Source organism: Pipistrellus hanaki (genome assembly GCF_964339955.1).
Source record: "Pipistrellus hanaki genome assembly, chromosome: 4".
In the NCBI taxonomy this organism is placed as follows: Eukaryota; Metazoa; Chordata; class Mammalia; order Chiroptera; family Vespertilionidae; genus Pipistrellus; species Pipistrellus hanaki.
In genome coordinates, this window is record NC_140506.1 from 29,571,148 (window position 1) to 29,595,353 (window position 24,206).

Genomic DNA, 24,206 nt, shown 5'->3' on the forward strand with positions numbered 1-24,206 from the left:
CCAAAAAGTAGCACGCTGGGAGGCAGGAGTAAAAGCAAGAAAGATAGCATCACAGGAACAAAAAAGAGACACTTTCAAAGAGTCAAGAGTGTCAAATGCTACAGAGAGGTCACACAATAACTGTCCTTTAGATTGAATGGCAGGAATATGAGAGGCCTGGGGAAGGACTATTCAGGGAGGGAGGAGGACAGTGGTTGAAGCAAGACTGGGAGATAAGACATAAAGAAAGTGAATGCAGATAATTTTGAAATAACTATAAACAGAACAGAGTCAGGTATGGGAGAGTCACAGGTGTTATCTGTCTTTTTTATTTTAGCTTTCTGGTGAGCAGATGCTTTGAAAGTCAGGCTTTTTGAGATTATACAGGCCACAGCTTCTCGGTTGTTATTTATAAACATTTTAAAGCTTTCTACCTTAAGCATTTTCCACTATTGGCTACTGCCCTTCAGTAGGCCAAATCTAATATTAAGAACATATAAACAGAATTCAGATGTTTCATAAGAAAGAGGTAATTTAATTCCCCTTTAAAGTAAGCTAAATTATAAAATAATGATCAGAAAAATCCTGTCAGAAAGAATTGCACTCCTAATTATGAAGATGTGGGAAATATTACAATCAATGTCTTAGTAAGAATTGAGTGGCTTATATTAAGATGAAATTCCTCCTTGATACATCTATTCCAATTTACATTCTGTGTAAGGAGTGAGTTTGAAGACGATGGCTGTTTCCTCTTCTCATTTTCATTTTAATGAACTATACTTAAAATCACCATTAACTATGATCAGAATTTTAGACTCCACTGTTTTGAAGAATGCTCATGAGTCTTTTGAGAGAAAGTAATAAAATAGAATAAACTATTGACATGAAATTGAATATGGCTATTCTATCATTTGACATATAAGCTTTCCCTCTCTTTTGATGCAGTTTCTATTTGATGCAATATCTAAAACCTGACAAAGAAAGTAAATATATGACACTCAAATAACATTTTCTGTATGATTTATTGTTGCATTAGATAAATCTTTATTCATGTTAATATTATACATGAAGTTGGTGGTTAACATCATCACCTAATAATTTAAATGTCATGGGAAATCTACTGAAAAATCTGTCCACATATTTTACCAAAATAAAGTTACTTACAGATTTAAGTGTAAAACCTGAAGTTATGAAAGTAGTGAAAAATAACAGAGATACATCTTACCTAATAAAAGAGAAACATGCAAATTAACCATCACTCTGCTATGCCACAGCCAATCAGAGTGATATGCAAATCACCCCAACAAATATGGAGGTTAATTTGCATATTCAGAACAGGAGCAGAGTGAAGCCTGCTATGAGGGGAAGAGGGGCAGTGGAGGGAGCTACTGGGGTGGTGCTCCAGACAGAAGCAAGGTCTTGCTGACTCTGCGTGGCCTGGGAGCAAGGAGGTGCCTGCTCCCCTGGGACTGGGGAGCGGGGACTTGCTGGCTCCTGGGAGGCTGGGAGTGAAGCCAGGGGAAGGAAGGCCTATTCTTGCACGAATGTCGTGCAACGGGCCTCTAGTGTTTATATAATTGAGTTGGGAAAGGCCTTTCTAAAAATGACACCAAAACCAGTGACCAAAATTTCAAGTATTTGATACATTTGACTTCAAAATTTTAAATTTCTTTACTCAAATAAAATAATACCACATAAAAACAAATCAGTTCAGAAGGTGAAACATTTTATTGGACAACTGACCTGGTCTCTTAAAAGTCAGCTTCATAGGGGAAAAAGTCAGGGACTTCTGTAGATTTAAAAAAAAAAAAAAAAAAAAAAAAAAAACGGGAAAAAGACTAACAACCTTGCGTGAGCCTTGATTGATCCCTGGTTTTAAAAATAAAAATAAAAGATACTTAGGGACCACTGAGAAAATTGGAAAATACATTAGATAGTATTAAGAATGTTTTCTGTATTTATTAATTATATAATTAATTTCTATAGGTACTTAGTTGCAATTGAAGGACAAAAAAAAAAGATTTTCAACAAATGTTTCATAAAGAATTAACACACTTTAAAAACATTTAAAAATTAATAAAAAGACAAAGATTTTATGAGTAAAATAAGCAAAGGGTATGAAACCTGAAATAATGAAAGAAGAAATAAAATGATCAGAAGATATATGGCAAATTTTTCTAGCTTGCTGGTAATCAAAGAAATGTCAATTCGATTGCCAAAGATTTTAAAAAGTTCTGAAATTTTCTATTATCTCAGAAATGGCTGGTAGAGGACATAAATAAGTTTAAAGTTGATGGATGAGTTTTTAACAACATTTATCAAAACCCTTAAAAATTTTCCATTTCTCATAAAACTGTTGGCCATGTTTATGTCCTCTTTTGAAAAATGTCTCAGCATCACTGGTCGTCAAGGAAATGCAAATCAAAACCACATGAGATGCCACTTCATACCAGTTAGGAAGGCTATTATAGAAAGACAACAGATAAGTGGTGGCAAGGCTGTGGAAAGGACTCTTATATACTGTTGATGGTGATGTAAATTGGTTTAGCATTATAGGAAACAGTATGGCAATTTCTCAAAAAATTAAAAGTTAAACTACCATTTGATTCAGCGATCCCACTTCTGGGTATAGATCCAAAAGAAATGAAATTGGTATTTTCAAGAGATATCTGGACTCCCACATTCACTGTGGCATTATTCACAATAGCCAAGATAGAGAAACAATCTGTATACAAATGAATGAATGGATAAATACAATGTGGTATCTATACATATAAAAGCCTAAGCAACTGGCCAAATGGCCAACCGGCCAGTAGCTATGATGCCCACTGATCACCAGGGGGTAGACACTCAACGCACAGGTATGAAAACATGAAACAGACTGATGAATCTCAGAGGGAAGTGGGGAGGGGGAAGGGCAGGAAGAGAGTGACCAAAGATCTTATATGCACACTAGAGGCCCCGTGCATGGACTTGCATACCAGTGGGCTCCCTCAGCCTGGCCTATAGGGACTGAGCTGAAACCAGCAGTCCAACATCCCCTGAGGGGTCCCATATCACGAGAGAGCACAGGCAAGGCCAAGGGACCCCACCAGTGCATGAATCTGTGCACTGGGCCTCCAGTATCTATTATAATAAAATTATAATATGCTAATTAGACCAGACATCCTTCCAGACGGCCTTCCAAATGAAGCTGAGGCTGCAAGGGAAGCCTGGACCCGGGTGCCTGCCGGTGGCCAGAGGGACGCCTGGGTCCCAGGTGCCAGAGGGAAGCTGGTGCCAGCAGCTGGGGAAAGGAAGGCCTACTCTTGCATGAATTCATGCCTTGGCCCTCTATTATACATATAATGGAGTATTATTCAGCATTAAAAAAGAAAGAAATCTTGCCATTTTCGAGATTCATCAACAATGGATGAATCCAGAGGATATTATGCTAAATAAAATGTGCCAGGCACAGAAAGACAAATAATGCATGATCTCACTTATATATGAAATCCAAAAAATTCAAATTTATAAAGGAGGGTATAGAATGGTAGTTGCCAAGGGCTGGGAAGTAAATGAAATAGGGAGATACTGGTCAAAGGTACAAAATTTAAGTCACATAGGATGAATAAGTTCTGAAGATCTAATGAACAGCATAATGACAACCCATAATAATAAAAGTGTAATATGCTAATTAGACCAGACGTCTTTCCAGAGGACGTCCTTCCAGATAAAGCCAGGGCTGCGAAGGAAGCCCAGGTCCTGGGTGCCAGGGGGAAGCCAGTGCTGGCAGCAGGGGAAGGAAGGCCTCCTCTTGCACAAATTTTGTGCATTTGGCCTCTAGTAGCTAATAACACTGTATTGTATACTTGAAATTAGATAAGTGAGTAGGTCTTAAGTATTTCTACCATATGCCCAAAAACAGTAATGATGTGAGGTGACAAATATGTTAATTAGTAGTAATCATTTCACAAATGTATACATTATCAAAACATCATATTGTATACTTTAAATGTGTATAATTATTGTCAATTATACCTCAATAAAGCTGTAAGAAATACTTCCACCTTTAATTCTATAGCAATTTATGCTAAGGAAATAGTTTTACAAGAATATATGGAGAAGATTTTCTTAAAATGAAATTTTGTAGGTATACTAACATGGAAAAGCACTTATAATACACCATCATTCTAAAAGCAGATTACAAAACATGATTTATATAATCTCATTCATTCTAAACTTATGGATTTTAAATCTTATATATTTACTTAAGAATTACCACTTATACTCAGTCCAATAGGCCTTTGGATGATCATAAGATGGTGGTAGTGTGTTCTAAGGGAAACAGTCGAGAGAAGTTTACCCCTAAACAACAGTTCCCAAAATAATGTTTTAAAAATGTACACATTAGGAAAATTCTTAATTTTCTATTTTTTTTACTCCTTTATTGTCTATCAATTCTGATTATTTCTTCCAAAGTCCATGATGTTTTCTAAATAGCTTCCCAAAATGTATCTAGTTTTTAGACTCTATCAGCAATTTTTTTCTTGATTATTTAGCCTTTCAAATAGGATGTGTGTTACTGCATTCTACAGGCTTCTTTTTTGTTTTTGTTTTTGTCCCAATTTATCAACAAAGCAGAATTTTCCTTTGCTCTTGCAAAAAAAAATGTTTTAGAATATAATTGACCTCATATAGTTAATATATCTTCATTTTTTTTCTGTACACATAAGCAGTTATGTGACCTGATTTAACATAATCTGGAATTAGAATTTCTTCTCTATGCTCTACATCTGGGTCTGAATTTAAATTGAGGGTTTTCTAGACTTTTAAGTGCTTTTTTTCCTTCCACGGTGTCTGTCGACCGATTTATCTCTTTGGAGGTTTTTTATTCTGTTTTAAAGTCATATGCTCATGGTATAGCTGTAAAAGCTCAGATAATCCGAGATCAGGACATTTTTATTTGTATTGTCCAAAGAAAACTAGATAATTAGGATTTACCTTATTCCTCCCATAACAATAGCTTCTGTGGAAGAATCAATGTCAGTGTCATTTCACACCTGCAACCTATAATACTTAAATGCTAGTTCTATTTTAGTGACTCTCTGATATTCTTATTTTTTAACCTACATATCTTTCTTGGGGGGGGGGGGGGGCTTTACAGTTAATCTTGGAGCTCCCTTCTCCCTCCCTCCATTCCTTCCTTTCAAAAAGGCACCCACACAGCATGCCTGCATTCAATGTTTAGTGCAATAGAAAAAGCCTGGACTTTGGAGCCAATGTTCCAATCCCAGACTTAATATTTATGTGACCCAACCTCTGCTTCTTCACCTTTAACATGTGAATAATATCTGCCTTCGAGAGTCTTGTAACTTCTATTTCTGGCAATACATTGGGCTAGATAACTCTAAAACATACAAGACAGATAAGTTGTATAAAATATGACAAACACTTTTTAAAATATATACCAGTGACTGATGTAGAAAAAAGATACATAAAGTCGTGCCTGCTCTGGCCTCTCAGATCTGGTCTTTATCTTTGTCCACCCTGTATCACCAGGTTCCCTGGTCCTCTAGCTTCCTGTTGAGCTTAGTTAACTGGGAACCCTGGCCAAAGTTTGTAGGGATGGGGAATGGTGAGGTCAAGGTATTTATTCTTCTATTTCCCTCTTTATGAGGTCCCTATGAACTGGCTGTGTCCCATAATCAGCCATAACTGTTCTACCCAAGGAGGCCTGCCCTATACAACTCTCTCTCCTCTCCTCATTTAGTGCCTGGAAGTGTGACAGTGCCATGCGGTCAGCCTCACATTCCTTACGGTCCCTGCTGGCCATGTGTACCTTGGTCATCAATGTAAATAAATGCTTTTTGAATCTTTCATTTGTTTCCTGTTGGGATTCTGATACAAACCACGACACTCAAAGGGCTACATGTTTCGTAAGAGGTAATCTGGGGTAAATACATCTCTAGCACAAGAAGATAACAAGGATGTTTGCTTGACTCGGCCGCCTAAGAAATAATAACTCTGCTTTTCACTGCCATTGTAGTCCAAAAGCAATACTTCTCAGGAATTTACAAAGTCCTCTTGAATATTCGATTTCAAGCTTAAATCATAAAACACATAGAGAAGAAGCTAGAATGAGAACGTCCAACATATTTCTAATAGGAGTTTCAGAAAGGAAAAATAGAAAGAAAACAATGATGACACAGGACACCAAGGAAAAAGGAAGATCTTAAAAACTTCCGGAGAGAAAAGGCATTGCCCACAGAGAACTACAATGATACTAAAAGCAGGTTTCTCCATAGCAAAAACATAGGCCAGATGACAATGGAATAAAATGTGTAGCAGATAACAGTAAATGAACCAACTCAATAAATGAGCAATAAAGTTGCCTCTATCTCTTAGTTGACTGTTTCCTTATGAACCAAATGAGTTCTTTATACTTTATGCATATTTGTCTGTTTTATTCAATGTAATTCAGTATTTAACATCTTTCTCTTGTTTTAATAGTAGTTTAGTTTTTCCATACTTGTTAATCTTTTTAAAAAATATATTTTTATTGATTTCAGAGAGGAAGCTTAGAAGGAGAGAGAAACATCAATGATGAGAGAGAATCATTGATCAGCTGCCTCCTGCATCCCCGCTACTGGGGGCGTCTAGCCCACAGCCTAGGCATGTGCCCTGACTGAGAATCAAACTCTGGTTCATAGGTCAGTGCTCAACCACTGATCCACACTGGCTGGGCTATACCTGTTAATCTTAACTAAAGTTGTGTTAACCTTTAAATGAGAAACCATAAATAAAAATGCAGAAATATTTTAATGCTTATTGAAAAACAAAATGGGAAAATTATACTAAAGTTCTAGGAGATATAAATTAGAAAGAAATTAAGGAGTCTATGAAATTGGTTAGTAACTATTGCCAGGAAAAAAAAATATATTGCCTGGGATTTATAGCAAAGACGTTAGCTGAAAAGTGACAAAGCTTATGGATACATAATTGGAGTAAACATGAGGAAAAAAGGCAATGCTGTTAATAGTTGAAAAACCATATGGTAAAATAATATGTAGTATTTTACGCATTGTAAATTAGCAAAATGTCAAACATGATTACATCGGCCCCTGGTAATTCTGTGGTAAAATTGGTGTGCTTATATGTTGCTACAGGCAGAGACATTTACATTTACAGAATTGAAATTAAAAATTCAATATTTCAGTCACATTAGCCTATTTCAAATGCTCAAAAGCTACAGGCAACTATTGGCTACCATTCAGCTCTGCACAGGAGACTACTTCTGTCACCACAAGGAGCGCTGTGGAGCAGTGCTGCTCTAGCGGACAGACGCAGAGCAGAATTGATGCAGGTTGAATATGCACAACTTCCATTGGACTTGATGCTTCAAATTGTTCTCCAATGGTCGTATCAATTGACCTTCCCATTGGCACATTGCTCCAGCTCCTCTCAAACACTTGGTATTTTCAGACTTTTATTTTTTTAATCTAGTGGGTATGAAATGTTCTATTTCACTGATTTAAATATGCATGTCCTTGATTACTAATGAGGTTGAGTGCCTATTTATTTATGTATATATTATCCCTTGATATTTTCTTTTCTGTGAGTTCCCTATTTGTTTTTTTCACATTACTATGCTGAAATTATTTAAAATGGGAAAATGTCTCTGATAAAGGGATAAGTTAGAAAAGAAGAGGAAGAACACAAAATTGGCCTATAATAATTTCAATTGGATGAAAATAAATATCTGGATGATCAAAATTTGGAAAATATGTCATTAAAGTTAATTTATAAATATTAAAAAGTAGGATTTGGGGTAACTTTTCATCTAAAAATTATTTTAATATTGTCATATGATTTTATCATTTTCAAAAAACAAATATAATATTGCTTGATGTTTGGGAAAATTGCCCTAAAGCTTTTTACTCTTTGTTTTCTAAGTCTTTTTCCTGGCTCCATGTAGACTGGATGATTATTTTTCTTTATTCCTGCTATTATTGTTATTTGACATTATTCCTTTCTGGTAGAACACTGTGTGCTTGACCTAAAAAAAAAAAAAAAAAAAAAGTGTGTGTGTGTGTGTGTGTGTGTGTGTGTGTGTAGAGTGGTGAAAGAAGAAAAACATTTCAAGATTTGTATCTTTAATTAGACGACATGTTTAAATTGCAGTGGGAACTGCATTTCATAATTCATAAGAGATGGAAATGGGTTTCTGTGCCTATCTCTTGGAGACATCGCACATCCATGTTTAGGAATGTAACGTAAGCACACATTAAGTAAGTAGTCCACTTAGGAAATGAATGAGGTTGTTTAAAATGTGGAACTGCACAGTTTAAAACAAAAACAAAACCGAGAGAAATGGTTGTGTAAAAATGAAATACAAATTATTTCCTGTCTACCTAAATCCTTGAGAAAGAATGGGCTGTCTTCGTGTTTCACGGCCACGTTAGCCACCAGCATGTGCAACCTCCCACCAGTGAAATGTGCTTCAGTTCCCACGCATACCCAAACAGACTGGTCCCCCTTCGGCCCCTTCCCTCTGTCTTACTGTCAGCCAGGCGTCTTTCTAATATTTTTCCATTTCCTGCCTGGATCAACTCTCCCAGTTTTCCTGTTGCAGTCTGCTGAGTGATGACTTCTGCCCCTGGTGTGAGCTCTCTCTGCAGCAGGTCCCCAGAGCACAGCCAGGACCTTTACCTTTCACAAGGACAGACTGGAGCTGTCTTCACAGTGTGTCTCTGAGACCGCAGGCTCCAGTGATGCGGCAGCTTACATCCTTCAAGCAGACTGAGTATCTCCTATGGATCTCTGGGATTTTAGCAGCGTGAGCTGAAATGTGTCTTTGTGCTTTTTTTGTCTTTCCCACTTGCTTCCTAACAAGCACTTCTTAAATGACCTGTTCAGAGTAGAAGGCAGAGATACTCTGAGTTCCTTGCCCTTGCCCTTGCCAAGGACTGTGCCACTTTCCAGTCTTCTCTCTATGTGGGGCTGTCTGTTAATGCACGTACTCATTTGTAGTAGGTGTTGCTGTGTTTCCTTTGATTTGCAATGAGATGTCAGATCATATCTGAGTGTTGCAACACGAGCTCAAGGACAGGAGATAAAAGGAGGTTAAAACGAAGCAAAACATTTAAAACAAGAGGTTTAAAACATGAGGATGAAACCTTGCCCAGTAAAACCTGGAGTGAGAACCAAATAGGATTTGCAACTTGAACGCACACCTTCCAGGAGGCCTCTCAGAAGAACCTGCCAAGCAATGCTTGGCTCCTGGGGGCGCCTGTCACGGGGATGCCATGTCACTGCTGTCCTGGACCCTCCTGTGGTCTCTCCCATCTGCCCAAGTTGAGCTAAGGTGTGAGTTGGAATCTGTTTACTAAGAGTTCCCTGAATGTCATCTGAAAACACTCTCTTCTCCAGGTGCCTGGAATGTGCTTGGATGTTTACTGAAGCTACTCATGTGCTTAATGGAATGAGCTCTGTGGCCTTGTGTTGTGATTTGGGGGCATTCCAAAGGGTCACCTGCTTTAAAGATCAGCCTTACCACTGGCATGCTGACACCATTGCTTCTTTCCTTTGGATGCTAGATGCCTTCCCTGAGGGGTAGGGCTGTAATAGGCTCACCCACTGCTTTTCAAAGTATGGTCCCTGGATCTGCTGGGAACGTATTAGAAATCAGATGGTCAGGCCCCAGCCCAGACCCACTGAATGAGAAACTCGGGGGATGCGGCAATGCATTGTGGTTTAACAGGCCTTTCAAGTGACTCGAATGCACATTACAGTTTGATAACCTCCAACCTAAGCCTGTGGGCTTCAAAGTGATGCGTGCAAGGCGATCTGAAAGAAAATCTTGACTTTGTAGTTTAGAGTCTCCTTTTCTAATTCCTCTTTTTGTACATTTTAATATACTCAATGTGTTCGTATCATTATATATGGGGAAAGTTATCAACAAATACAGGTTGCATCTAAGGAGTGCTGCATGTTTATTTTTTTGATGGGGATGCATGGTATAACAGAGTTTGAAGCCTACCTGTCTAACATGTAAAAATTCTTATGCTCTATAGCCAACTGAGCCATTAGTCACTAACATAACAATGTCATTTTTTTGCCTTAGTATAGGGGTTTGAATAAGTATGCTTACAGTTGTGAGTATGTGAAACACAGAGTTTAGTCTTGTGTTGTTATTTATTAACTAGAGGCCCAGTGCATGAAATTTGTGCACAGGGGTGTGTGTCCCTCAGCCCAGCCTGCACCCTCTCCAATCTGGGACCCTTCGAGGTAGTTGGACATCCCTCTCGCAGATCAGGCTTAAAGGGCAGTTGGACATCCCTCTCACAATCCAAGACTGCTGGCTCCCAACTGCTCGCCTGCCTGCCTTCCTGATTGCCCCTAACAACTTCTGCCTGCCAGCCTGATCACCCCCTAACCACTCCCCTGACAGCCTGATTAATACTAACTGATCCTCTGCCAGCCTGATTGCCCCTAACTACCCTCCCCTGCAGGCCTGGTCTCACCTAACTGCCCTCCTCTCCAGGCCTGGTACCCCCCCCCCCAACTGCCCTCCCCTGCAGGCCTGATCACCCCTAACTGCCCTCCCCTGCAGGCATGGTCCACTCAACTGCTCTCCCCTGCAGGCCTGGGTGTCCCCCCCCCCAAATGCCCTTCCCTGCAGGCCCAGTTGCCCCAAACTTCCCTTCTCTGCCATCCCCTGAAGGCTTGATCACCTCCCAACTGCCCTCTCCTGCTGACCATCTTGTGGCGGCCATCTTGTGTCCGCATGGGGTCGGTCATCTTGTGTGTTGGAGTGATGGTCAATTTGCCTATTATTCTTTTATTAGATAAGAGGAGTAGATAGAATCGAGGCCTGGTGCACAGGTAGGGGCCATCTGGTTTGCCCTGAAGGGTGTCCTGGATCAGGGTGGGGGTTCCCTTGGGGCATGGGGCGGCCTGGGCAAGAGGCCTGTGGTGGTTTTCAGGCCGGCCATGCCCCCTGGTGACTCAAGTGGAGGCCTTGATATCTGAGGTTTATTTATCTTTTATAATTGAAACTTTGTAGCCTTAAGTGGAGGCCAAGACAGGCTAGGGCAGGCAAAAAGCTTGGCTTCCTCCATTGCCGGGGAAACCCACACCTCCTGCTTTCTCTGTGACTGCAGCCATCTTGGTTGGGTTAATTTGTATATTCACTCCTAATTGGCTTGTTGGTGTAGCAGAGGTACAGTCTATTTGCATATTACTTTTTTATTAGATAGGATTGCTATATTTTGTTCCATTCAAACAACTGTAAATTTACTTTTGCCCATCCCTGTATATTTACTTCACTACTCACTTCTGAAATGCTTTGCAAATAAATTTTAGTGCTTGTTTCTTCATTTGTGCAGGGAACTCTCCCATTCCTAGTAAAGTGGTAAAAAAAAAAAAAAAAAAAAAAAAAAAAAAATCATCTGCATTGCATTCTGGATGCTATAGCCTCTTCTTGGGCAAAGACAAAATAATAATGTCCCAAGGACAGCATCAATGCCACCTTCCCCTTCCCCTCAGTGCACTCAGTGTTGGGCATGCAGAGAGAGGGACAGAGAGCTAGAAAGAGGATTCTGTATCCAATCCTTACCATGCCCTTTCCCATTCTCATTGCTCTACTTAGATGAAGGGTTACCAGCAATCTCCCCCTCATTACCCCAGATATACCAGCCTGTGCGAGCCTTGTGTGCCTCCTGTTTTATACGCTTATGCTCCCCTTGTTATAGATGTTTCCCCCAGTTAGGCAGAAAATATTGTACACCTACAAATAGAAAAATGAAGGAACTAAGAGTAGAGCTGATTTTCAAGCCACAATAATTTAAGGGCTCAATAAAGAAAAAGTAGGAAATTTTTATTTAATTCCTGGCACAATATTTTACAGAAAATATACTCTCAATATCTGTGTATCGGATGCATGAACAAACATATGAACATTGCTGAGCACATTGTGGCAACTTCATGTAACAGTTGAAAGCATAAATGTAGGCTTAAGTCTTATCATTCTGTTTACTATTTGTGTGATTGAGGAAGCTCCATAACCTCTCTTAAGCCTCATTTCCTTCCATCTGTAAATTAAGAATAAAGACAGTAACGACTTCATGCACTCATTGTGAGAATTAAATGAGATGTAAGTGCTTACTTAGCATGGTGTCTGGCACAGAGTAAACTCTCAGCAAATGTTTGTTATATAGCATTTGGCTACTGCTGAGTCAAATGCCAAGAAATAATAAAGCAGGTTTCTACCCTCAAGTCCTTTGTCAATAAGTTCATTAGTCTTTTTTTTCTTCCCCTTAGCAAAGGACTAATGACCTTACATAATTTATGCTAGTATGGAAATCAAAAGGAATGCTTCTGTGTGCGAGACTGAGCTAAACGTGTGTTCATCATTATCTCTTCCTGCCCAGATGTCTGTCTGCCTGGAAGAGCTGTTTCTGCTTTTGCGTGAACAATTGGCAGAGGCACAAAGTCCTGTCATTCCATTTCACCTAATGGTGCATTATACTTCATTATCAAAGAAAGAAGAAATTAGGTACAGCTCTCCATGGTGGAGCCATTCACTTGAAAACTTGATGGCAGTAAAATGATACCACACCAAGGAAGGAATAAAAGACTGCAAGTTTTCTATCACTGTGGAGAACAAATTAATTTGTCTTAAAGGAGGCTTTACAATATGTTATCATCAAAACACCATGGGGGTAATCTTGGGAATTTCAATGAACTCTCTCAAAAGGATTCCAGGAAAAGTAACACTTTCTTCTCTTTTCCAAATCCACCCTTGTGGACAGCAGGAAATCACAGTAAATACTATGTGCATGTGAATTAGTAATTAAGTAAGAAGAAAGCCTGGGACAAAGATAGAAGGATGTCTAGACATCACATACACAGCTCCCGGGAGCACTTGGCCATTCATTTGTGCTGGCTATGGCCATATAGCTCCTATATATTATTTCACTTAAAACTTTTCATAATGCTATTCTTATTTTAGTTCATTAGTTGAGGCACTTAGTGATTAAGAGATCTGCCCAAGGTCACACATTATAAGTGATGAAATCAGGAAATAATAAACCCAGACTGTTTGACACTGGATCACCTAGGCTTCGCTGTAGAGGCTGTGGGGTGGTCTTTATGTTAATATTTATTCCTTCTTAGAGAAAATGTGAACAGCTGCAGGGAAGTGGGCTCTGCCTCCTTTCAGACTCACAGTTGCTGAAATGACCAGCCTGGCCCCTTTGAGAAGAGTGCATGTGCCTCATGGTCAACCTTGAATGGTCAGTTTGATTCATTTCCACAGCCATGGATTGAGAGCCTTCAGCAAGTCAGACACTGTGCTATGCTAAGTGCTTGGGAAACAGAAGTGATGAACAAAAGGTCGTGCTCTTGAGGATATTAATCTGTAAAGAAATGTACCAAAAGCTTAATAATGGATACTTCTGGTATTTGTGTGTCATCTTTTCTCCTTTTACTTTTCTGAATAAAATGTCTGTTAATATGCATTACTTAAAGAATCCATTTACAAAAGAGGACTGAAACAAACTCTTAAGAAACCTAGCTGTGATGGTGAAATGTAACTCTGACCTTCCAACTCCTCACCTCTCGCAGGCACTACTCTTTAAAGTCACCCTGAGAACCAATTAATTGAACACGTACTATGTACTAGACAATCTGCTAAGTGCTGCAGGTTATAGATAAACAAGATAAACCTGCTGGCTTTGAGGAATTTATAGTCCTGTGGGAAAAGCTCCTGGTGGAATATGATATTTTTGTATACAGATACTGGTTTGTTCTGTTTGCATAAGGCTTTTGCCTTTTTGTAGAAAATAGCTCTTACATCTGTCTAGAAATGCACATTTCCATATTGGCATGAAGTGTCATCCTTTCAGTTATGCAAAAAAATAAAAATAAAGATTTTCATTGCATGCCAATAAAAAGGCAGAATAATACCAGAAAATCCTATCTATACTAATAAAAGGGTAATATGCTAATTAGACCAGATTGACCAGATGTCTTCTGGATGTCCAACGTCCTTCTGGACAAAGTCACAATGGTGGGGGCCGAGGCAGAGGGGGTTAGGGGAAATCAGGCCAGCAGGGGAGAGCAGTTAGGGGCAAGATCAGGCCATCACGGGGGACCAAGCAGTTAGGGACGCGATCAGGCTGGTGGAGGAGCAAACAGGGAAGAGATCAGGTCAGTGGGAGAGCAGTTAGGGGCAAGATCAGGCAGTCAAAAAAAAAAAAAAAAAGTTCTAAATCTTTTCTAAGTCTTCCTTGTAAACTAAAGAATGAACCAGAGGGCTAACCTGGAGGCACTGAAGCTCTATGTTTGCTGTTGCTCTTATTGTAGTATGATAAACAGAGGCCATTGTCTGCCCTAACCTTAAATCCTGCCCAAAGAGCCTTTCTGCCTACAAACTTCTGTGAGTCTAAAAAAATAGAATTTTAGGCCTGTGTAGGCCATATTTTGGATTCTCCTGGTCTTTTGTTACCGCTATAACAGTCTCACATGTAAGAGGAGGTGACTAACATTGCAACTATGATGGGTTTGACAATTAGTTATTCTATACCTATGCAGTTCATATGTCACAATTCATTTTTAAAGTATTAACTGGCATTTTGTGCTGTTATAGTTAAAGGAGAGGAGGAGATTTCTTCTTCTTCTTCTTTTTTTAATCAAAAACTCTCTTTTGTATTAACTGAATAAATTCAATTTGCCCAGCTCTCTTGGGTTGTTTTAAAACTGGCATTGTTTCAGCAATATTGATGAAGCCTGCAGCTTCAGCTAAAGAGAAATACAGCAGCACCTGACTTAATGGCATAATTAAGAACGAAGGGCTAAATACCATTTAGCTAAACTAATAGTTCAATATATTGAGGCCTAAAATCCCAGTGGATAAAAGCAGGAATGAACTGCATGCTGCAATTAATGACCCAGACTTTGAATAAAATGAAAATAAATGAGTTGAATTCTTTGCAGTGTATCACATGATAATTGAATAATTGACCTTTAAAGATCATTGACATCAGGTACAAATAATAAGCATCCGCAATTGAAAATCATGATTTTAGATGCAAAAAACCCCAACATTTTCCAGAATAAAATTGGAAGCAGATAGTTATATGTTTCTATGAAATAAATACATACTCACACATACACACACACACACACACACACACACACACAAACATACACATACATATTTAAGCACAGACTGATCCTAGCTTTAGTCAGTGGGAAAGAGCTGTGTTCTACCCATGTAACCTAATGTGCCAATTGTCAATCCAGCTGAGATTCAAGAATTCAACACTCAGACTCTCTCAGCCACAGGCCTCTGCCAGCTGTGAGAATCCCAACCCCTGTAACCAGGACCTAACGAGCTGTTTGCTGACTCCATATGACCCCAAACAGTAGATCATAAAGAGAAAACCACAGAGAGAATCAGGGGGAGAAAAAAATGGAAGGGCCAATGCACTGGCTGGTGTGCTCAGTAGTTAGAGCATCGGCCCGCACTCTAAAGGGCCTCGGGTTCAATTCCAGGTCAAGGGCACTGGGCGTTGCAGGTTCTGTCTCTGACCAGGTTGGGGTGCATATGGGAGGCAACCAATCCATATGTCTCTCTCACATCGATGTTTCTCTTCCCTTTCTCTGTCTCCCTCTCCTTGTCTCCTTTCACCCTCTAAAAATCGATGGAAAAAATATCCTCAGGCGAGGATTAAAAAACAAACAAAAAATGGAAGGGCCAAGACATCCTCAAGCCCAAAGGATAGAAAGATGAGGGAAGAGGCTAAGACAGAGTAAGGAAGTTATTTTATTTTGGAGATTGAAAAGATAGGGCCTTATATATAAAGATTCATTTCCTACTGATTGATAGGCATGAGATTCAAGTATCACGAAAAAGAATTCATGATGTGCAGCTTGTTAACTCTGTCAGCCTCTGATGCCCCGAGAAATTCCCAGAAAGTCTCAGAATTGCCAATAAAGTCACTACCCAGTCCCAATTCTCTCCAGCAATGCCTTAGTCGGTAACTTCTAAGATAAATAAGATGATTTACAACTCAATAGTCATATTTTTTATCTTATTTCATTGTAAGTATCATAATGTCAGGAAACTGGTGGCTATTGATTTTTTTTAAGTGTTTAAAGTCTGCTTAAATATAGTTTTTACTCTTTAAATGGAAAATAAATAAGCTGCTTGGTAATGCTACCCATTATTTATCAACTCTCTCCTAACGGGGTCGGGGGAAATGTCAGAGGTCATGTCAGAGATCCTGCCAGAGGACAAAACAAGAGTAACAGGGAAATGAGGGCCATAAATAAAATGGCCCTAAACCATGAACTGTGCTGGCCCCTTGAACCTAGTTGCTTTGCATAAAGGTACTCCAGTTAGCAACCAAAAGGGAATTCAGTGGCACTTCAGTTTCTCCTTCCTGTGAAAATCCTTTCATTTCTGACTCAACTCGAATAGCTCCAGGGCAGTTTGATCCCCACTGGTGTTCAGTGGTGAGGACATCACAGAGCCATATGTTCCCGTGAAAGGAGGTGCAGTGAAGTGAGGGGATTTACTGCAATTATTTCTCCAGTGACCCTGGGAATACCAAACTTCCTATGACTCTCTATGAAGAAAATACAGGTCTCCACCTAAAATACAACTTTCATTAAAAAACAAAAAAAAAACTTACTAAAAGATGATGATGAGAAAAATGGAGGCATAGGAAGAAAAATGTCTTCTTTTCATTTCTTCTCATTAACTAGGCTTCTCTTTTTATTGCACTGCTTATTTTGATATCAAATAGTATAGTTATTTAGTAGGTATCTGGCATATGTTCTGGGTTTATGAACTCTGATAGATCCTATAATTGCCTGTAAGAGTGAATCTGAAACTCAAAATAATAACTGGGTCACATATCCACAAGCATGTGTGCCCTCTTTGGCCTCTGACTTTCCCTGGGTTCTATACCCTCAGGGGACTGACTCCCTGAGTGTCTACTTCAAGGAACCCTTGAAGGCTAGATTCTGAGGCTGTCCTTAAATTTGGCACAGAATTCGGGTTAAGTGGAATCCATGTGGGAAAAACCACAGGCAATATTAGAAGAGATAACCTGGAGATAAAAATCCTTGGGTAAACCATTAAACCCCTTTCCTCCCTGGCTATTTTCTCAGAAAAATAAAACAAATGGTATGATCCCTTTCCTCATCCCATTTGGCTTCCTGAATCTTTCCTTACCATTTGGTTCAACGGCCAACAAGGACTGACTGGAAAATGACAAACTGGGTTACATTGGCTGCAACAGGAGTTCTGGTTTCCATCGCTGCTGTAGCAACAAACGCCACATGTTTACTAATGTCTGTGAAATGCTGATGCTTGTCAATGGGGTCACACCTATTTTCCTCAGCCTAATGGCATGTTTATTTAACCAAAGTTCATCTGTGGAAGCAGCAAGCGCATAAAACATGTAACAGGATAGCGGATAATTTTAAAACTAGAGAGACTACGCAAGCACGGGGCTAAGTAAACACAACGTTCACAAGTTGAGATGGATTGCAGCCAACCTCTAACAGTCCTTCACAGTTTGTACTCGTTTTCCCACACATGGTCCTATTTGATCCTTGCAACAGCCTTGAGGTACTTCAGCCCGAATAGTTGTTATTCCTACTTCACAGCTCGGGAAACTGAGTCCTGGAAAAGTTACAGTGGCTTTTCTGAGATCACAATTCTAACCAGCCAGGTCTATATTTAGCGCTAAGTTTTCTGACTCCAGAACCCATTTCCCTTTTATTATGTTTTGCCGCCTTCAACTAAATATATAAACCATTATATTAGGGACAGACTTTCAAAACAACAAACATTTTGCTGGTTTTCAAAAAGCTTTTAGTAGCTGCTCAGAACACCAAAGTCTGGCAAATTAGGCAAAAAAGCAGACACAGGGCCAAGGCATTTTGTAACTGAAATCCCCAGTGTGTTCTCTCCTAAACTTGACTTCACTAGCCATAAAGCTTCTCAGTTGTTTTGTTCAATTTACACAATGAAATTAGTTGGGGGAATGAAAATCCTTGGACATCAAGAAAATACCCATCACCTAGATTCTACAATTAACATTTATCTCACTTGCTTTACTACATATCTACCTGTCTTTTCATCCCTCTATCCAACCAGAAATTCACATCATGTTTCAGACACCAGTAAACTTTACTCCTGAACAGTTCAGCATGCATATTATAACTAGAGGAAATACTTGCTTACTGTTCTCTTTTTAGGTACAATTTTCTTATAATCAAATATATCAAGCTTACGTGTACCATTCAATAAGTTTTGCCAAATGTATACAGCCGTGTATCTCAAATCTCTATCTACCCATAGCCCAGAAAGTTCCCTCCCCTCTTGCCCCTTCCCATCGCTATTCTAATATGTGTCACTATTAATTAGTTTTATCTGTTCTACAACTTCATGTACATGGTGTTATAATTTATTTACTCTTTTGTGTTAAGGGATTTTTCTCGCTGAAGATCATGTTCTTGGGCTGCATCTGTGTTGTTTTGTGTGTCAGGAGTTTTTCCTTTTAATTCTTCAGTATCACTCTATTGTGGAAATATACTGATTTCACTTTCCTCTTGACAGATACCTGGCCTATTTCCAGTTTGGGGTTATTCTAAATAAAACTACTGTGAATACTCCTATAAAGATCTTTTTGTGAATGTTTTCATTTCTCTTGGGTAATTACCTGAATTGCCAGGTCATAGGACAGGAGTATGTTTAGTTTTATAAGAAACTTCCAGAACTATTTGCAAAGGAATTGTACCATTTTAACCCCCACCAGCAATGCATGAGAGTCTCTGTTGCTGCACATCATCACTGATAGTTGGCTTTGTCAGTCTTTTTTTTTTTTTTTTTAATTACAAAATAAGAATATTCACAATAGAAAGTGCTTTTATTATAAAAGGAATGATTAAGGCGATATCCATACACATGTGCCCCTGTTACTATATCAGTTCAGGTTTCTTAAGTCAGCTAGTTAAAGACATTGCATCCTAATTCTCATCCTTAAGGAGTTATTTGAAAGATACATTATTTGGCAATTATTTTAAATTTTTTTGCATTCAACTTGAGCTCTAAGTCACTGAACGATTGTTGATGTTCATTTCTAGGGTGTTTTCCTATTAATACTGAGGCCTTCAACATAATCAAAATTATAATAGTTTAGCTTTTGACTTATGCTCATAAGAAAATAAATAATCACAACCTAGTCACTAATTGATAACATTTCTTTTGTCTGAATTGAATGAGCATCAGTCACCTCAGGAATGTCTCACAGACCTAAAACTTTAAGAAGAATGAATCATTGTAGACTGAGTCTAAGTGATGTGTGGTAAAGTTAGCTCTGAGTTAAGTTGCTGCCATTTCCTTCTTAAATCATTATTTTAAAAATATTATTTCAGAGTGAGGAAAGGAGAGAGAGAAAGATAGAAACATCAGTGATGAGAGAGAACCTGCATGCCCCCTCCTGTGGAGAGGGCCCACACCCAGGCATGTGCCCTTGACTGGAATCCAACTGTGACCCCTGGTTCAAGGGTCGATGCTCACTCACTGAGCACCACCAGCCGGGTACAATTTTATGATAATGTAAATGTTTCCTTAGGCTTTACCATTTATCCCTGGGAGGTTTCAAGCTTTCAAATTGCTGTTTTCTTGGCTTTTCCTCCATTCCCCATGCTCTGACTCCTGCTTATTTGTTATGAAAATAGCCTAAATGATCTTAATGCTTCTCAAAACCGTATTTCAGTTCACTGCTTATAACATTAAACAGAGTATAACCCATTTGACAATTTGCCTTTTAATGAACCTTTAGTAATTAGTAATACAGCTGAATTCTCTCAAGTGAGAGAAATAAAATATATAAGTCTGGAGGCTAATGCAACCCGGTCAAGGGATCATGAATCACTGACATGAAAGATAATGTTCCCACTTCTCTTTAACTAGTTCCTCTCTCCCTCTCTCTCTCTCTCTCTCTCTCTCTCTCTCTCTCTCTCTCTCTATATATATATATATATATATATATATATATATATATATATTTCAATTTTCCCAACATCTCAAAGGATAATCCACGAGTACTATATGTATGAAGGTTTTAACTAGAAAATGTGTAATGCAACTTTAGCAGCAATTAATTTTAGTTGGGCAGATTTCACTTCCAGTGGCACCTATTTAGTTCCTTCCCGTAACCGTTACAAAGGGTGAAATGGTTCCACAGTTCCTGGAATCGCCATTGGCTACAGAGGCATTAGGGAGATGGCACCCAAGGAAATGCTATGAATTAGGCATTTTAATCTCCATTTCCATTTGCCTTTTACAGAAGCACTTAATACATTGCTTTATCTCTCTCTCTCCCTCTAGCTACAAAATAATAAATAAAACATACTGGCTCTGAAGTTAAGACTAGAATATTTTAACTCTAGTCATTTCTTTAAATTACTTTAAATGTCATCTCTATATGAGGTTTTCATATTTTTGGAACTGAGCCACTACGCATATATCTTTGAAAATAAGAATACTCCATCCCTTGGAATGATGCTGTCCTTGCTAACTGTCCCACTCATCAAATGTACAATGCATACAACAGATTTATTATAGGTGGTTTTTTAAATCTGCATCTGAGCCACCAGGGCCAATGTTATGCATAGGTGAAAATAGGCAGTTAGGATTGGGGCGATGAGGCAGCACAGAAACGAACCGCCTGTCTTAAAATATTTTCCCTCTAACCTGCCTTAGGGATGAGACACTATCTTCACATTCTTCTATCGAAGTCTATGTATCAGCAGGTAACATACAGCAGCACGACTTTTGATTACACCAACTAGTAATGCACATTATCCCTTCAGAGTCTAGCGGGGGCCATGCGGGGATGGGTCACAGACAGAGACATTTTGAAAGGCTCAGAAGCTATGAAATAATGAGACCTCATGTGTGTGGCGGAGGAGTATGGAGGTCCAGCCTGAGGGTGGGAGACTCTGAAAGAAAATCTGGAAACTTTCACCAGAGACATGCTTGATTCCAATGTTGGCCTAGAGCCGTGGTTGGCAAACTTTGGCTTACGAGCCACATGTGGCTCTTTGGCCCCTTGAGTGTGGCTCTTCCACAAAATACCTTAGCCTGGGAGAGTCTACTTTGAAGTGGCGTTAGAAGAAGTTTAAAAAATATGGCTCTCAAAAGAAATTTCAATCGTTGTGTTGTTGATAGTTGGCTCTGTTGACTAATGAGTTTGCCAACTACTGGCCTAGGGCTAGACCCCTGAGACACCAATGAGAAAGTAATGTAGTCTTTTATTTTTCTGATAAAGCCACATTTTGCATATAAGCTCTTTGGAGATACTTTGTTCTTTCTGACACAGGAAAGACACAGGATGACTGCATTTTCTTGTGTTATGTAAGCCACAAAGTTAGACACACTCTGGCTCATCCACTAAATAAGTATTAAAAATGGAAACTGTCATTGTAAAGTACTATGTAAATATAAATTCTTTTTACCCCCAGAATTTAAAAATTAAAGCCTCAATTTTTCTCCTTATAATTACCCCAGACATTTTGCCACTGACCCACTTTCCAAAGGATTCAAATCCAAACACTGCATTATTTCATCAGATTTCAATGCATTTTAAATGAATGGGGATAGAGATAAAAATAACACATTAGGACAATGGACAGAGTTCACTTGTAAGCTTCTTTCATTTCAAATCTATCTCTAAACTTTATCCTTTTTGTTTAGTTTGCTTTATTCAACACATGCTAATTTACCGGCATATAAAAGAAAGAGTTTTGCCCTGGTCAGCCTGAGCACCAAAGGGTCTTGGTTTCAATTCTGGTCTAGGGCACCACTTGGGTTGCAGGTTCACTCCAGCCTAGTTAAGTGCTTGCAGGAAGCAAGCAATGGATGTGTCGCTCTCATATTTTTCTCTCTCTTTCCTCTACTTCTCACCCCCATTTCCACTCTCTCTGAAATTCAATGGAGAAAATATTACTGGGTGAGGATTTAAGAAAAAAAAATAGCTTTATTGACAACTAACTCCTCTTTCCTTAATCAAAAAATAAAAGTGATCACTCATGTTTTATCATATTCACATTTATTTTTTAAAACATATTTTTATTGATTTCAGAGGGGAAGGGAGAGGGAGAGAAAGAGAGAAATATCAATGATGAGAGAGAATCATTGCTTGGCTGCCTCCTGCATGCCCCCAATGGATACAGTATGGACATCCACAGGCCAATGCTCTATCCACTGAGTTGAACAAGCTAAAGCTATCATATTCACATTTATATTTTTATCGTAGTTAATTGAGAAAGGCCCAAGGACTATAGAATAAATTTTAAAACTTAAGTTTAATGTTTAGTTAGCACTAGATTGTTAAGCATAATTGTCTATTACTTTTCTCTTTTTTCATAAAAATTTTATTTTTTCATTAAAAACTTTTGGCCTCTCACAAATTAACCTCTCACAAATTAACCATAGCAAACAATAAAGGAACATCCGTTAGACAGAAACAAAAGCCTTCAATAAAAATAATTTGTATCTTCTAATCATATTATGCTAGGGTCTTAATATTAAAGAACAATCTCACCACTGCCAATTGACTAGCTCTTCATTTCTCTCTCTGAAAATAAGAGGTTTTAATCTCTTCTTGCAAGCCAGGATATTTTTATGGTTTAAATATATTTTGGAATTTGTTCCAATACTTAAGTTGAAAATATCTGATATTTTCAATTACTTAAAGCAGTTATGATTTTTCAGCTCCCAGCAGAAATCTGCTGCTGAAGGGGGGAAAAAATTAAAAGCTGTTAGTCAGAAAGACACTTATGTAATAACTATGATATTGGTCATTGGTTTGAAAGCAGGAAGTCCTAAATTTTAGACTCAAAGATTTAAGGAAGCATTATTCAGCACCTTTTCCTCTCAGAGCTAGGGCGAATGGCTGATGAGTAAAATCCTGAGAATGTTCACAGCTTTTCTCTTTCATTGTGTTGCAGCCCGGAAGGTGGTGAGATCCATCCAGAAATCTGTCGGCTTTATATCCAGCTGCAGTGCTGCTTAGAAATGTACACAACAGAGATGCTAAAATCTGTATGTCTGCTGGGGTCTCTTCAGTTTCATCGAAAAGGTAGCTACATTTAATATATTGCCATAAACCCTGAGAAATATTAAATAGAAGCTCATCTTTTGCAAAGTACCTGCATGCACTGTATGTCTATCCACACACAATTAGAATGGATGTAAATGTTCAGGGAATATTTGATATCCATACTAATAAAAAAGAAAGATGCAAATTGACTGTACCTCTCAACACCCACCAGCCAATCAGGAGTGAGTATGCAAATTATCCCAACAAATATGGCAGGTTAGTTTGCATATGAGGCATTCCTCACCACCCCAGCCACTCCGGGCCTCTGGGCAGCGTGGGAAGGAGGAAAGGCAGCTCCAGGCCAGAGCTAAGGCAGTGCCAGCAGCTAGAGGAAGGAAGGCCCATTCTTACATGAATCTTCATGCATTGGTCCTCTAGTAAATTAATAAAATAAATCAATATCAATTCTAAATGCCTAAAAGCACTAATCACCTTGAGCAGAAATTGTGATAGAAACAGTTCTCAATTATTTATTATTTTACCACTTGTGAGCATGACTGATTAGAATTGACATAGGCATCAAAAATATATAATGATCTTACTAGGCTAGTAAATGCTATCCAAGATTGCTGCTATGTATTTCCCTAAATAAATTAGTTTGCAAGAAGATAAATTACCTATTGTATCTCAAAGGTTTAAAAGTAGGAGAATCTCAACAAAAAATAGGGAGGCATATTAATTATAGAAAATCTCATTACCAGGCTTAAACTCTAAAAGGAGTCTATTGGCTGAAATGACTGAAGCCTCCAGCAGTGGTAGTGGCTTTAGCATGTTTTTTATTAGACTACCGACTCCCATTCTTAGTGGCATTCTGTCTTCTCCTGGCTTTACCTTTAGTCCACCTTCCCTCACATTAGCAAACTGATTGCGACAGTTCGAGTAATAACATCTGCACATCACAAGATCCATAAAAAGTCAGAACTTCTCCCTACTACAGACTAGCAAACATCCTAAGCTTCATTCTGATTGGACCAGGTCAGATCACGGGTCTATGCAACAAATCACTGTTGGCAGAGGGATGGAATTATGAAGACTGGTTTAGGCAATCAGGCCCTT

At 38.8% G+C, this 24,206-nt stretch overlaps 1 protein-coding gene across 3 annotated transcripts in view; it reads left to right on the forward strand.

Annotated features, from left to right (window-relative positions):
• The window catches only part of RGS7BP (regulator of G protein signaling 7 binding protein), a gene marked incomplete at its 3' end in the record, with an annotated part of 100,040 nt that overhangs the window by 39,264 nt on the left and 36,570 nt on the right, over positions 1–24,206 (forward strand). For all 3 annotated transcript variants that reach the window (XM_084882171.1, XM_084882170.1, XM_084882172.1), the window contains exon 3: positions 22,999–23,129. In XM_084882171.1, the coding sequence (XP_084738297.1) occupies positions 22,999–23,129 (131 nt within the window). The remainder of the gene's footprint in view (positions 1–22,998; positions 23,130–24,206) is intronic.